The sequence below is a fragment of the Typopeltis vanoorti genome, chromosome 21 (genome assembly GCF_054136105.1).
Source record: "Typopeltis vanoorti isolate ZY-2024b chromosome 21, IOZ_Tvanoo_1.0, whole genome shotgun sequence".
Lineage (NCBI taxonomy): Eukaryota > Metazoa > Arthropoda > Arachnida > Uropygi > Thelyphonidae > Typopeltis > Typopeltis vanoorti.
Genome location: NC_143569.1, coordinates 102,599,653 through 102,614,390, shown reverse-complemented (window position 1 = coordinate 102,614,390; position 14,738 = coordinate 102,599,653). Strand labels below are relative to the sequence as shown.

General features: G+C 33.6%; 1 protein-coding gene across 4 annotated transcripts; it reads left to right on the top strand.

Moving 5' to 3' along the window:
* Positions 1-652: 652 nt before the first annotated feature.
* Positions 653-14,419, top strand: LOC150095162 (uncharacterized). Of its 4 annotated transcripts, XM_090411330.1 has the most exons (3): positions 653-834; positions 6,317-7,336; positions 12,229-14,419. In XM_090411330.1, exon 3 carries the CDS (start codon positions 12,528-12,530, stop codon positions 13,080-13,082), a length of 555 nt encoding a protein of 184 aa, XP_090267456.1. In that variant the 5' UTR covers positions 653-834; positions 6,317-7,336; positions 12,229-12,527; the 3' UTR covers positions 13,083-14,419. The 4 variants fall into 4 exon arrangements, with proteins under 4 accessions (XP_090267456.1, XP_090267453.1, XP_090267455.1 ...); XM_090411327.1 differs by lacking the exon at positions 6,317-7,336; XM_090411329.1 differs by lacking the exon at positions 6,317-7,336 and having other exon boundaries at positions 653-846.
* Positions 14,420-14,738: the final 319 nt, after the last annotated feature.

Sequence of the window (14,738 nt, the reverse complement as noted above, 5' to 3'; positions counted from 1 at the left end):
AGTTATTCTATCTCTGGTATGGAAAACTGTTTTTTTTTCCTCCTGGAAACTCTGAATTTTCATACCATAAACTTAAGAAAATCTACCGTAGAACTACACTATTTCAGAGAGTAAACATAGTGTTAGCATTAGGGACTACGAGATGGCAGCACTTGTCCATTTCCTGTCTTCACCTGATGATATGGATAATTACTGTAGTCTTTGGCCAGCTATCTCTGATTGGCTACTAGTGGAGATTGAAATGTCTCCAAAAATTAGAAAGGACTGAAAACTATTTTTATTTATATTCACATTTAAATAGGTTTTCTTTTTCTGCTACTTAAGTGAAAATATATTTTCCTGGTTTCTTGAAGGGAGATTGTTCCTATTCTAGCAATCTAGGATCTTAACTAATTATTTATGATCCTAATTATAATTAATTATTAGGACTGTATGCAATCTAGGATCTTAACTCCAATATAACAGCACGTTTGTTAAATTATGGATTAGGCGACCACTTTTCTGTAAAACTATCTATATGAATTTGTTCTCTGATGATGTTATAAATAGAATATAGCTTTGATGTAGTTTATTTCCACTAGAGGTCAGGCCAGTAGAATAAAGGTTGATCAACTCACTGTCACTTTGGTATAATGTAATATGGCTTGTTTTTGTGTGTCCTTATGATGATGAAAGTCGCAACACGGTTGTACTCTACATAATTTCACAGAAATGAATGCCAGTTATATTTATTTGCATATTTGTAACTTCAAAAAGTACATATATAATAGTACCTGTAACATCATATTTATAATTCCAGTAAAGCACCCTCATGAAACCTGGGACTCATGAAGAGTAATAATTCTTGTACTGCTCAATGCATCCAACACTACCCATAGATTGTTTATTATTATTATTTTATTATTATTATTATTATTATTATTATTATTTATGTATTTATTTTTAATTGGTGAGTTTTCGAGCAGGTTTTTTGGAAGGAAAAACTCGTGTTAGGGTGGGATAGCAGAGAGAAAGAATACCTAGTCTACATAGATATGAAGCTTGGTCGTGTATCCCACATCTTATCGTCCCTAACTGGATTCTGTATATATTCAGCAGCTTCTAGTATTTTTAAAATGATATTTAGGTTCTTCTGAAAGATATCAGTTTGATATTTCTAATGTGAAAATTCAAAATTTCTTAAACTATTAAGATTTTGTGATGTAGAATTATTTAATACTAACTTTGTCAAAGTATTTCATACTGATATGAATGCTGTGCAAAGAAAAGAAGTTTGGTAAATCTTGTATAAACTAGAAGTAATCCAGTTCATTCACTTCTAGTTCGCAAGTTCATACTAAGACTCGCTGTCTTAGTATGAACTTGAATGATATATTAACCTACATTTTTTAGGAAATGTACAGAAGGGTTCAATGTGATTTGGTTTTGTTTGTTTATATTCTGCAATATTCTTGATATATTCCTATATATCCCCCATCGTTTTAGGTATATCCCTTTCTTAGTGTTAGCGTTTTCAATTTCTGCTGATTATAAGAATTCGACATTTAAGAATGTCCCATTTCTAATTATATTTTCATATTTAGTAAGTTTAGTGACTTTCGTTAGTCTCTTTTTTGATCGGCGATTCAACTTACGTTTTTGGTTTAGAGTTGGCAACAACAGCTAATAAGCAGACTAAACTGGACGTCCGTTGATAAACACACATTGCATTGTTTAATCTGTGGAGATGATAAATACATAATTTTTCTATGTAGATACTACGTGGAGCTGCTATAAACTTTGCTATACTGTAGTTCAAACTCTTAACAGCAATTACCTGTTTTGCTCAGTTTTGATTGTAGAAGTTTTTTGATTGTGTGTTTTTTTTTTTTTTTTCACTTTCTAGAGCTCTTGTTAGCGGCAGTTTGAGAAATCATGGACACTTGTGAACAAGCAGAGAGTCTTCATATTTTATGCAAAAAACATACGCTCCTTTTTCTTTTATAAACTATTTCAAATTACCTCTAACAGTAAAAGTAAGTTCTTTTTCGTTTGTGAGTGAGTGAGTGAGAGAAAGACGTTGGAGGAATTCTTGCATCCGATTCTGACAAACAGCTATGTTATCCTTGCTACCGGACTCTTTTTAATTACATTGATAATTAAGATTTAAGCAGTGTCCGATTGATCGTAGACAAGTTGGTAACATATCTCGAAACCATGGATCTAGAGGGAAAACGATGGGAACTATTGGACTCCCTCCAGCAATTATTATTATTGTATTATTATTGCCATTGTTACAGGATATATATATATATACACATGCGTGTGTGTGTGTGAAAGAGTGATCATGAACTCGGTTAACATACATATTTTTTTAAAAGAATTAAATGACTAGAACCGAGATTTAAGTAAGAAGGTTTTAATATTAAAACACGACTAGTTTCGGCTTGTAACAGCCTTCATCAGGCGACATTATAAAAGAAAGAAAACAGAAAAAACACTAAAACACAGAAGCTTAAAAACTATGAACATCATAAGAGAGTCTCTATACATAATTGACATTAAAACGTTGTGGTTGTATTTAAAGCTGTTCTTTCATTTGTCATATTGTTGGGAAAGTACGTGCTAGTAGCATCTCGAGAACGCCAGTACATGATTACAGCTGAATGACTATTTGGGAGGTTGTAGCTCAAGTTATTGTTTAGATAAACAGGATTGAAGATGATTTCCCTAGATTCCACGATTTTTCATTCTAGTTCATTATTGCAATGGAAGATGTTAGTAGATTTTTCCCAGCAGATTTTGTGACTTTGGCTTTCATCATTAGGATTAGCCCGTTCTCTTCTGGATGACCCACATGAACTTCTTACAGAAATAAACCATCTCAAAACTTCTTTCAAAGTTGATGGATATTCCAAGAGAATCATTGAAAGATTCCTTCTTAATCCTCCTAGACATCACTCAGAAGAAACAAATAGATTCAAAGGCAATATATCTATTCCTTACATAAGTACAGTTTCACATAAATTAGCAAAAGTTCTAAGAAAATACAATATCAGAACTTTGTTAACTCCACTTCCAAAAATCCGTTTCTTAATAAGCCACCCAAAACCTTGTCATCATCATCTTAAATACCCTGGTGTATATAAAATGTTGTGTGATTGTGATATTCCTTATTTTGGGCAGACAGACAAATCTGTCGAATTGGTGTGGAAGAACACATGAGGGATGTTACTTACAAGAGACAGCGAGCCAGTGCATTATCAAGTCGTATTCTTTTCTCAGCTAATCCTAATGATGAAAGCCAAAGTCACAAAGTCTGCTGGGAAAAATCTACTAACATCTTCCGTTGCAACAAAGAACTAGAGAGAAAAATCGTTGAATCTAGCGAAATCATCTTCCATCCTGTTCATCTAAATAATAACTTGAGCTACAACCTCCCAGATAGCCATTCAGCTGTAATCATGTACTGGTGTTCGAGATGTCTGATTGATCAGACATCTTGTGATTGATGAAGGCTGTTACTAATGAAGCTGTTACACGTACTTTTCCAACAATACAACAAACGAAAGAACAGCTTTAAATAACCACAACGTTTTAATGTCAATTATGTATAGAGACTCTATGATGTTCATATTTTATTTAAGCTTCAGCGTTTTAGTGTTTTTTCTGTTTTTTCTTTTTTCTTTCTTTTATAATGTCACCTGATGAAGGCTGTTACAAGCCAAAACAGTCGTGTTTTAATATTAAAACCTTCTTACTTAAATCTCGGTTCTAGTCATTCAATTGTTTTTAAAATATATAGATATATATATATATGCACAAAATAAATCATAATATGATTATGAATTACATTAGATGATGAGCTGCAAGGTAAAGATGTTGACAATGCATGGAAATTAGTTCACATGGGGAAAAAACACCTCACACAGACAATATACAACTGTATACTTAGAGAAAGATATTAGGACTGAGTTGTAAGCAGTAAAATAATGCAAATACTGTGGAATGAAAAGTGCAATGTAATTGGTCAGTCAGACAAAAAGGACATCCAAAGATGGTAAGCAAGAGGAAGGATGATTCTAGAGGAAAATGATGGTGCAAAAGCAACACTGCAGAGGATGCAGTAGAATTAATTAATAAGGACATTGTCAGTGTATTTCATACTGGTGTGAGTACTGCAGTAGAATTTAATCCAAGAAAAAATGGAAAGAGAAACAAAATAGTGCCATGATACAAGATTAGTTTCTGAATTTAGTTCCCAATTATACATCTACAATTCAAATTACTGTATTGGAGAGATATCAGTTAGGACCAAATTACAGGATTGGGTTGGTAGGCATATTGATATTCACATTTTAAAGCCATTCATAACTTATGGGCCACCCTGTATAAGAAAGGTTCATATACTTTTTTTTATATATAATGATAATCTCACATGTAAAATTATTTAACTTATTTCATGATATGGTCAGAAGGTTAAAGAGAAAGGCAGCATTTTATATTTGAAGAACTATAGATAGCTTTCTTTAGGAAATACACATGAAGGAAAGCCATTCTAGAGGACAACAGAGAAATAAAGAGGGAGGAAATTTTGTTCTGTGAGTTTGGAGCTGCACGAAGACAGCAGTGTGTCCAGGGGACCCGGGTCCCCCAAAAGAGAAAAAAAATTAGAAAATTTTCCAAAAATCTTTTCCTAATTAAAATTAATTATTATTTTTATATTGTGTCATGTCTTCTATTTCTATACTACTTATGAATTGGTGGTCACATAAGGTGGGAATACCCTATAGCTCTCGAGAATCATGGCTGCTGTGAAGGCAAGGCGGACGAGGTAGTGCTTGAGCAGACCAAGCACTACTTCGTTTTCCAGAGCCGGGCGAAAGGAGATCACAGCTTTCTTGTATTGGCAATCACTGCAGATGTTTAGTCATAGGTCATGTGCAATGCATAGTGTCTATTCTCAAATTGTGTACTCAACTCGCCCCCCTCCCAAGATTTGATCTTGAGTGCTCGCTCCCTCCCCCAAGATTATGTCCTGAGTGTGCCACTGTACCAAGAAGCCATGTTGAATAGCTGTTACATATGTTAACAGATTTAGAAAAGATTGAGAGAATTTCTGATGCCACTTTTGATGACCAAGAAAGTGACTATGTAACTATATAGCTAAATAACTATGTAGGTGACTACAAAAATATAGAAAATGCATATAGCATGAACAGAATATAGGCATGAAAGAGAATGTAATATATTGTGAGAGATAGATCAATAATTAGCCCAGGCTTCTCTATTAAATCAAAGATTTTAGAGAGTTCTTAGAAGCAAAATCCCAAATGTACTAATAATTAATGTTTGAATAAATTTGTATAGAGTTAATTGTTTGGAGTAATGCCTGGATGCATTTCATGCTGTACTAGTGCAACATAAAGCATGACACATCACCCACTGTGAACATTTTAAGCAATGGTGATGGTATTCTACTTGATGAATATCATTTACTGCCTGGTAACAGTTAATGAATTTCATCAATACTTTTATTATTATTAATGCTAGACTGCCATGGAGTCAAATCATGGGAGGTACATATTGTCACACATAATGCTCATAAAACGATGCCTTAAACTCATTCAGTGTGTTTGCATTCCCCACACTATCTGATAATGCATTCCACTCACTACTCACTGTATATAAAGGACCTCTCCCTCATTCCTTTGCTCACACCCACCTTATACAGTTTCCAGGGATGGCCTCTTGTTTCTCCCCCCCATTCCATGAAAAATTTCTTCTATGTCAACCTGATAACCCCTGGCCGACTTATTTGCATATTCTCTCTCCTCTTCTTGTATGCACAAAGTTTTCAAATTGCATTCCCCAATCTGGCTTCATATCCCACATTCCAGAGACCAATTACAACCTTTTCGAATCTTCTCTGGACCCTTTCTAACTTATCACCATGAAAATGCACAATAATCCATATGTGGCTTGCTGCACATCAAGATCCTCCACATTATTTCCATAATTGGATGCGATGACTTCACAACTTATACAATATGGCCCCTGAACTTCAGGTCCTTGTTCATCACCACTCCCAGATCTCTCCATCTACCTCCTGCAAAGTTTTCCCACAGGGTGTACAGTAGTGAACAAATCAATCTGAATAAGCCAATTTTCATCAAGCTTTTGTATTTTGTTTCAATTCACAATAATTTTGGTTTTGGTTCACTGTTTTGGTTGAGTGCTGTGTTTTAACTGTATCTATGATGTTTATTAATAGTGTTGTGCATTTTTAATAGTGTAAACAAGTTGGCATTCATAGTGTTTTATTCATTTTGTGTAGCTATAAAATGGATACATCTCCAAGAAAGCATTCAAAAATATGTACTCTTCTTCAGCACAGATCCATGACTCAAAGACAAATCAACAATGAGTGTGGTGTTGGTTTGGATACTGATAATGTGATTTTAATGAGGCTTAGGGAGACAGGTACCTTTTTCTCCTGACAGATAAGGAATATGTTGACGATAAAAGAAAACTACATTCACTCAAGATTGTTTACTAGTTAGGAAAAACAAAATGAATCCAAGATTGTCTGCTATAGACTTAAACAGAGACTTGGCGGCTAGTGAGATTAATGTTTCTGACATGACAGTCCGTCGAAAATTGTTGGAAGCAGGGAGGGCTGCCCACACACCAAAAAAGAAACAATAGTTGACAAAAACTACACAAACAATTTTGCCACTCCACTGGGCAAAATTATTCAAAGACTGGACTGTTGAGAAGTGGAAGAAGGTCACATTCTGAAATGAGAGCTATTTCTTTGCCCAAGGAGAGTAAATACCCTAAGTTTGCAAATCAGGGGCTGAGAAGCTTCTTCCACCCACCTTGAACAAGTTCCTAAACACCCAGCTAAAAAGATATTCTGAAGTTGTTTTACACATGACAGTCCAGGATTACTTGCTGTTGATGGTATGATGAAAAGTGACCAACATATAAAAAATTGGAGAAAAGAGTGGTCCCATAGATCCAGAAAGACAAAGAACTCATCTTCCAACAGGATCTCGCTCCATGCCACACTTTAAAAAAAAAAGTGAAAGATTTCCTCAAAAATTACCACATTTAATTGCTTAAGTGACCAGGTAACTCTCCTGACATTAACCAAATAGAAAACTTGTGTACCATGGTAAAAAAGAGACGTGGAAAATTAGATTGTGAAACAAAGGATAACTTAATACAGTCCATTATAAAAGTATGGTTTTGAGATGCAGAAATAAGAATAATGTGTTTTGTATTGGTACAGTCCATGACTAAGTGAATTAATGAACTTATTAGTAACAGAAGAGCACATATAAATTATTAGGTAATGTTGGAGTTTAATTTTTCTACTTATTTTCTTTCGAAATTAATTTTTTTTAAAAAAATATGAGTGTTTAGATTAATTTGTTTGCTACTATACTTTGTATTCCTTCACTGCTTACAAAATCGCAGAACCTTACACTTGGCAACACTGAACTGATAAATCCACTTACCTACTCATTCGTACAATCTGTGTGAATCATCCTGTAAGGCCATAAGATCTGCTTGACTCTGCATTGCTCTTCCCAATTTTGCATCATCTGCAAGCAGTTGCATATATCCATTTAAATTTGTCCCATTATCATTAATATATAAATTGAACAACAATGATCCCAAAACAGACTCTTGTGGCACATCACTAGTGACTTTCCTCTTTTTGGATACCGCACCCTCATATACAACTTGCTAATATCTGTTTGACAACCAGTCACTTATCCAGCCCACTAGTCTCTTATCCAGTCCCACTTGTTTCAATTTAGTTATCACCTTGTCATGTGGTTGTCTAACAGCCTTCTCAAAATCTAATTATATCTTTCTATATGCATCTTCCCTGTCCAATGAATTTGTTACTTTGTTATAGTACATAAACAAATTTGTAAAACATGACTTTCCTTCAACAAACACATACTAACAATCACTTATGAAAATACTGCTGTTATTAATCCATTTTTGTATCCTAGCTCTCCCTAATCTTTCTAGTACCTTATACCACAACTCCCTTATAATTTGTAGCCACAGCCTTATCACAACCTTTGTGCAGAAAAACCATTTTACCTTCTTTCCACTTCCTTGGGATCTGTGCTGTTGTAAGACTTATTATTATTATTATTTCCCAAAATCTCATTGAGTTAAAGGCTCATCTGAGAGGTCCTTTTATCACACACACATCTCATCATACCGTGTCTTAAACACACTCAAACTCTTTGCAGACGCCACACTCTCAGGCAAGGCATTCCAATCATTCAAAACCCTGCACGAAAAAAACCTGCCTCTCACTCCCCTACTCACACCCTCTTTATACAGTTTCCAGGGATGACCTCTGGTTCTCCCCTGATCTCCCACTATTCTCTGTAGAACTTCTCCACCATTGATCTTATAACAACCCCTTACCAACTTGTAGGTCTCTATCATATCTCCCCTTTTCCTTCTCTCCACCAGACTCTGCAAATTACATCTTCTCAATCTTTCCTCATACTCAACATTCCAGAGGTGAGGTCAGAAACTCCCTTAGTCAGTCACCTTTGGGCCCTTTCCAACATCTCTTCATCCTTCTGAAAACCCGGTGACCAAATCTGGGCACAATAGTCCACGTGTGGCCTAATCAAAGCCTTATACAATGGAACAGGAATCTCCCTATTTCTACATGTCAGTGTCCTCCGCATCATTCCCAGAAGTCTTTGTGTTGTCTTCACAATTTTGGCAGTGTGTCCCCTAAATTTTAGATCCTTATCCACTATCACCCCCAGATCTCTTATTTCCTCTACCTCCAAATATATTCTCACCAAGCATAAATTCTGCATCCCATCTTTGTTTTCCAAATTTTAAAGCCTTAAGTTTTACAACATTGAACTCACATCCCCATTTGCTTGCCCAATCACTCAATTTATTCAAGTCTTCTTGCAAGGCCACAACATCTTCACTACTCTTTATGGTTCATCCCAACTTTTGCAAACAACTGAATATCTCTCCAAATCTTCACCAATATCATTAATATACAAGTTAAATAGTAATGGCCCTAAAACAAACCCCTGAGGCACTCCACTAGTGACTTTCCTTTTCCTGGATATTGCACCTCCATACACAACTTGTTGATACCTATCAGATAGCCAGTCTCCAATCCAATGCACTAATCTAATATCCAACCCCATCTACTCTAGTTTGACTGTCAGCGTATCATGAGGTACTCTATCAAAAGCCTTTGTGAAATCCAAGTATATTACTGTGTATCCTTCTCCTCTGTCCAAGGAAGCACTCACTTTATTTTAAACAGGTATGCCAAGATTACTGTCAGTTCCCACATTATATGTCATCAAATCCTATTGTGATACTGACATCAAACTTATTTAATTCCTCATATACCTCCTACTCATCACAATTAAGCCACCTCTTCTATTTCCTCTATGCTTGGTCTTTTTATGATTTCACACTGAGGAGGATGAAAGACCCTTATGAATTGTTCACTGAATGCCTCACCTAGGTCTCTCTGCAGCAGTTATCAATGTACCATCTTCATCTATTAATGTAACCTTACCATACCCATTCTTCTTTCTACTTGCACACATCAGAAAACCTCTCTAGAATTTTTACTGACCTGATTCGCTAATTTCTTCTTGTACTGCACTTTTGCTGTCCTAATCAACTGAGTCACCTTCTTAACCTGTTATTTATACTTCTGATTTAATTGATTGCTACAATTATTCATCTTATGCTGCTTCACAGTACCTTCTGCCAGATTAATGCCTTCATTCATTTGTTTGACACCTACCTCATTCAGTCTTTTGACCTTCAGAATATATTCACACATTGATGTTAATTATTTCTTGATCAGTTCCCAAGCATTCCATATTATAGTTCCATGCTATCCCTTAAGTTTCTCATAATCACCAGTCTTGTAGTTCTACTTATACTTTCCTCACTTTTCCTGGTAGTTTCATATGACTGTAAAATGTATTTAAGGAATGGAATGATAGCTGTGTATATCACTACCGCCCTAAGTCTTTGACTCCTTGGAGGTCCAAAGATAGTAATCATAATAATAGCATTTTTTTTCCCTGTTGGAATATATGTCTTCTATTTAAATTATATTTTTGTAATTTGTATTCTTAAACACCTTTTGTGCATTTATCATTTTTTATTTGTACTGTGCAAACCTTGAAAAAGCTAGTCAGTTACTAGCGAAACCAGTAGGCAATATTGTCAAACATACGTACAAATTAAAAATCTATGGTTAGTTTATCAATAAGTGTAATATTTTTTATATGTCTTCTATATTTAATAATTTGACTAGCATGTATGGAAGATGAAATTTCAGTTATTAAAAGAAAATATGATAAATATCCATAATTATTTTGATACCATATAAGTCAAAAATTGTTTGTCTTTTCAAACCTCTGTGAATGTTCCGATGGTTTTTGTTAGAAACTGATGGTTTTTTTTGGTTTTTTTTTCATAAGTGAACTTTTGATCAGTATGCCAATCATAATGATGTATATTTATTATTATTATTATTATTATTTGACACCTCCAGGGAGTCCTAAGACTCATCGAGGGGGGCACCTACTCTACAACTCTCTGTCTCCACCACTCAACCTCATCCACAAACCCCCTCAACTACACCAATGCCATCTACTGTCCACCACTATTATTTTCACAGACAATCACAAACATCCATGCTCATGGTGGGATTCAAATCCCCTCAGCCTTTTGGCTGGAGAGCAGATACACTAACCACTCAACCAACCAGGCCAGCAATTTGATTTTATTATCATTTTTTCATTATTTTATTCACAGGTATGCAAAATACTGTGAAGTAATCTCATTTGTCTATTCTTTTGTGTGTGTGTGCTGCACTAACATACAGTCCTGAGCTGATTGCTTCATCTATTTTATTTTTAATGTTTCAGTCTTCATTTTATTAATTAAAGGCTTTCAATTTTATTCTGTCATATGTGAAATGTTAATATTTTTGCATTTATTCTCTTCACAAAAATCAGAATCTGGCCATGTGGAATTAGTTACATTGCTAAAGAATCCTTTATTATTGATTCCACTTTAAATTCTAATTTCCTTATCTAAATCTAGCAAATATAACCTTGAGATTGTTAAAGATACCAAGTAATTTTAAACCTGGTTTTACTCCATTTTTTTCCAAGTAATCAAACAGACAAAATGTCAAGTTTGCACCTGCAATATATGCAAGACTAGCTGATCCCACAATTTTTTCTGTTTGCTTACTTGGAAAAAATGGAGTAAAACCAGGTTTAAAATTACTGGGTATCTTTAACATAACTATACCCAAGTTAAAAATACTTTCTATAACCTTGAGATTGTCCAATAAAATTTGAGCATGTGATATTGGACTTTTATCAAAATCTTTTGGTTGTCTATTTCTACATATCCTAATTTTTAGATGGGATTATTAATACTTTGAAAACTGATCTTAAAAAAGACTAAAAATAAAAATATATTTCCATATTTCCAAGTGGAATTTGTGCTTTCTGATTGCTTATTAAAGCTGTTGGCCATAACTTATGTGAAAGCTTCACTCATTCTCTTTTGCATCTGGATGATCCTCTTGCATCATTATCACAATGCTGAGTTTTTGGTTGTATATTTATACTCTTCCTTGAATGCCTATATTGATGCCATTCCAGTTACTTGATATGTGGTACCTTAATATGAATCATGTAGCAGGTAGAAAGCAGTCATTAGTTTCAATCAAATATTTTATTACAAAACATCTTTTGGTTCTGATGATTTTATTTGATTCTGTTATTTTTCTGAAAGGTTTTGTTCAGGTTACAACAGATTATAGTCTGGAATTGTGTTCTATTTTCCAGCCTTCCTGTTTTACTGGTATTTAATTTTTTTTTTTTTTAATAGATTTTCTTTGGTTCTCTCTTTCTCAGTACTTGCTAATGAAGAGTGTTCAGATGATTCATTTATAAATTAATAGATGCTAATTTTTGAATTTCAGAGAGATGATTAAAGCAGTATGAATTGCTATTATTGCTAGACAGACCTAAATGAAGGTTCAGTTATCACAATTTGTGTATGTTATAAATTTTACTTAAAACTATTATTGAAGTGAGAAACTGAAAATGTTACTCACATAAGTTAAAATGATAAACAGTGTGTGTGTATTATTATATTCATCTACTTTTTTTTTTATTCCAGAAAGAAAACAGGAGAAGAAATGGTCTTGATTAATGAGTAGCAATATAAGAAAAGTCTCCACTAAGTAGAACCTTCACCTTATATTTATATATCATGGCAAAATTATAAATCAGGATTCAAATAAGTAGAAATTATTGGAAAGTTTTTCTGCAGCCTTTTGTAGATGGATGACTAGAGAAAAAGAGGAGAATTTCATAAAATGGAAGAATTCTGGTGTTATATCTCTTGAGTGAACATTTTTGTTCTTGAGTGTATAGATCATACTATGCAGATATATATGATTATCATTTTAAATTGTCATGGCTTTTTCATCACCAAGTAATATGAAAAGACATTTATTAGTTCACACTCAAGAGAAAACCTTCACATGTGAAACATGTGGTAAGGCATTTGCACGCCCAGGTAATCTGAAAACACATTTGTTAGTGCACACTAAGGAGAAACCATTTTCCTGTGAAATATGTGGTAAGGCATTTTCACAGTCAAGCAATGTGAAAACACATTTATTAGTTCATACTAAGGAGAAACCATTTGCTTGTGACATGTGTGGCAAGTCATTTTCACAATCAGGTGGTCTAAAAACACATTTATTAGTTCATACTAAAGAGAAACCATTTTCTTGTGAAATATGTGGGAAGTCATTTTCACAATCTAGTACTCTGAGAACACATTTATTAGTTCATACTAATGAGAAACCCTTTGCTTGTGAAATATGTAATAAGGTGTTTTCACAGTCTGGTAATCTGAAAAAACATGTCTTAGTTCATACTAAAGAAAAACCTTTTTCTTGTGACATATGTGGAAAGGCATTTTCACAGTCAAGTACTCTGAAAAAGCATTCATTACTTCATTAATAGTATTTCATCAAGATCCTGTTACTAAAATTTTACTAATTAATTTTCACATTTTGATGAAAATATGAAAATTCATTCACATTTTCATCAAATAAGGTCCCTAGCTGGATGCTTTGTCCAGAAATATGTGTATGTCAGTAGAAATATCACATATTCCTTCAATGTAAGATATACAAAATGTTATACAGTATTTCCCATTTTATGTCTTGTTTACTATGTATAATTATTTATTATTCAAATCACTGTTTCTGAATTTCTGGACAGTTTTGTGCATAGTGTAAGTAGCATGTGGGCTTGCACAGATCTCAAATAATGATAGTGCAATATCATCTTTTGCAGTGCTGTGGTAATCTGAAAACTCATTTGTTAGTGGAAAAACTAAGGAGAAACCATTTTCCTGTGAAATATGTGGTAAGGCATTTTCATAGTCGAGCAATGTGAAAATTTTCTTGACTATGAATGTAGGGAGCGTAAATGCTTTCAAGGTTCAATGTGATAGATATGGGAGTTAAGTGAGCTTCCCACAAAGTCTGTTGACTCCGTGGAGGTTACAATAATAATAATGATAATTTTTTATAAATTACTTTTTTAATGAAAATTCAAGCCATCTTTATAAAACTCAATTAAAAATTTAATAATTTCAGAAAATTCAATTAATTCATCAGATAGGAACATTAAATTTCCCATTCTGAGTAATTGGTAATAATCACATATTTGAACATAATAAATGAGACCTTCAGATTTAATTGGCATATTACATCTTATGAAACTAAATCAAATTCTTTTATGTAGAGTATCTTTTTGTTAACCACATCACTGTCAATATGGATAAAATACATCACTCCTCTACACTTTGTATCCATCATATATTTCAATGTAAAGTCAATGGTATTACAATTTTAATATGCACTTCTCATCCATGGTAACCTGGACATATATATACATCTTGTCTGATTGGGTGGTTAAGAGATAATGTAATTGTAAGTGTTTAAGACCCAGTATGATGAGATGTGTGTGAGATAAAAGGACTTCCTAGATGAGTCTTTGACTCCATGAAGTCTTGTTTAATAATAATAATAATAATAATAATTGGAAAATAATGTAGCAATAAAGTATAGATTTTATTTTTTTAATATTCAAATCAAATCAACCAAAAGCGCAGTAAAAATCATTGTATAAAATCATTTTCAGAAAATTTATTTAAAAAAATATCAGGCACCTGTATGATTTGCATTGATTACTGTAAATTCCCTCAGTATATTATTTTTTGAAAATTTTTCTGTTTACTTCTCTAAGATTTATGTATGTGTCCTTATCAGATAAACTACTATTTTTTGTACTGCATTCAGAGGAAATTTTATTTTTTACTCTATTATTAATGCACAGAGATTACAAAAAGAATGGAGGATGAGATGAAAAGAACAATAGACCATCCCTAGAAGTTGCGTAAAGTGTGATGAAAAAAGGTGTGAGGAGTAGATTTTTTACTGTAGAGTGGGTATGTTAGCTGAATGTTTGCCATAATCTGCTGTGAATGCAGACAGTGTCAATGCTTTCAAGGTTCAATCAATTATAGACATGTTGGGAGTTAAGTGGGCTTCCCACAGAGTCTGTTGACTCATGGAAGTCACACTATAATGATAAGAATTTTTTATA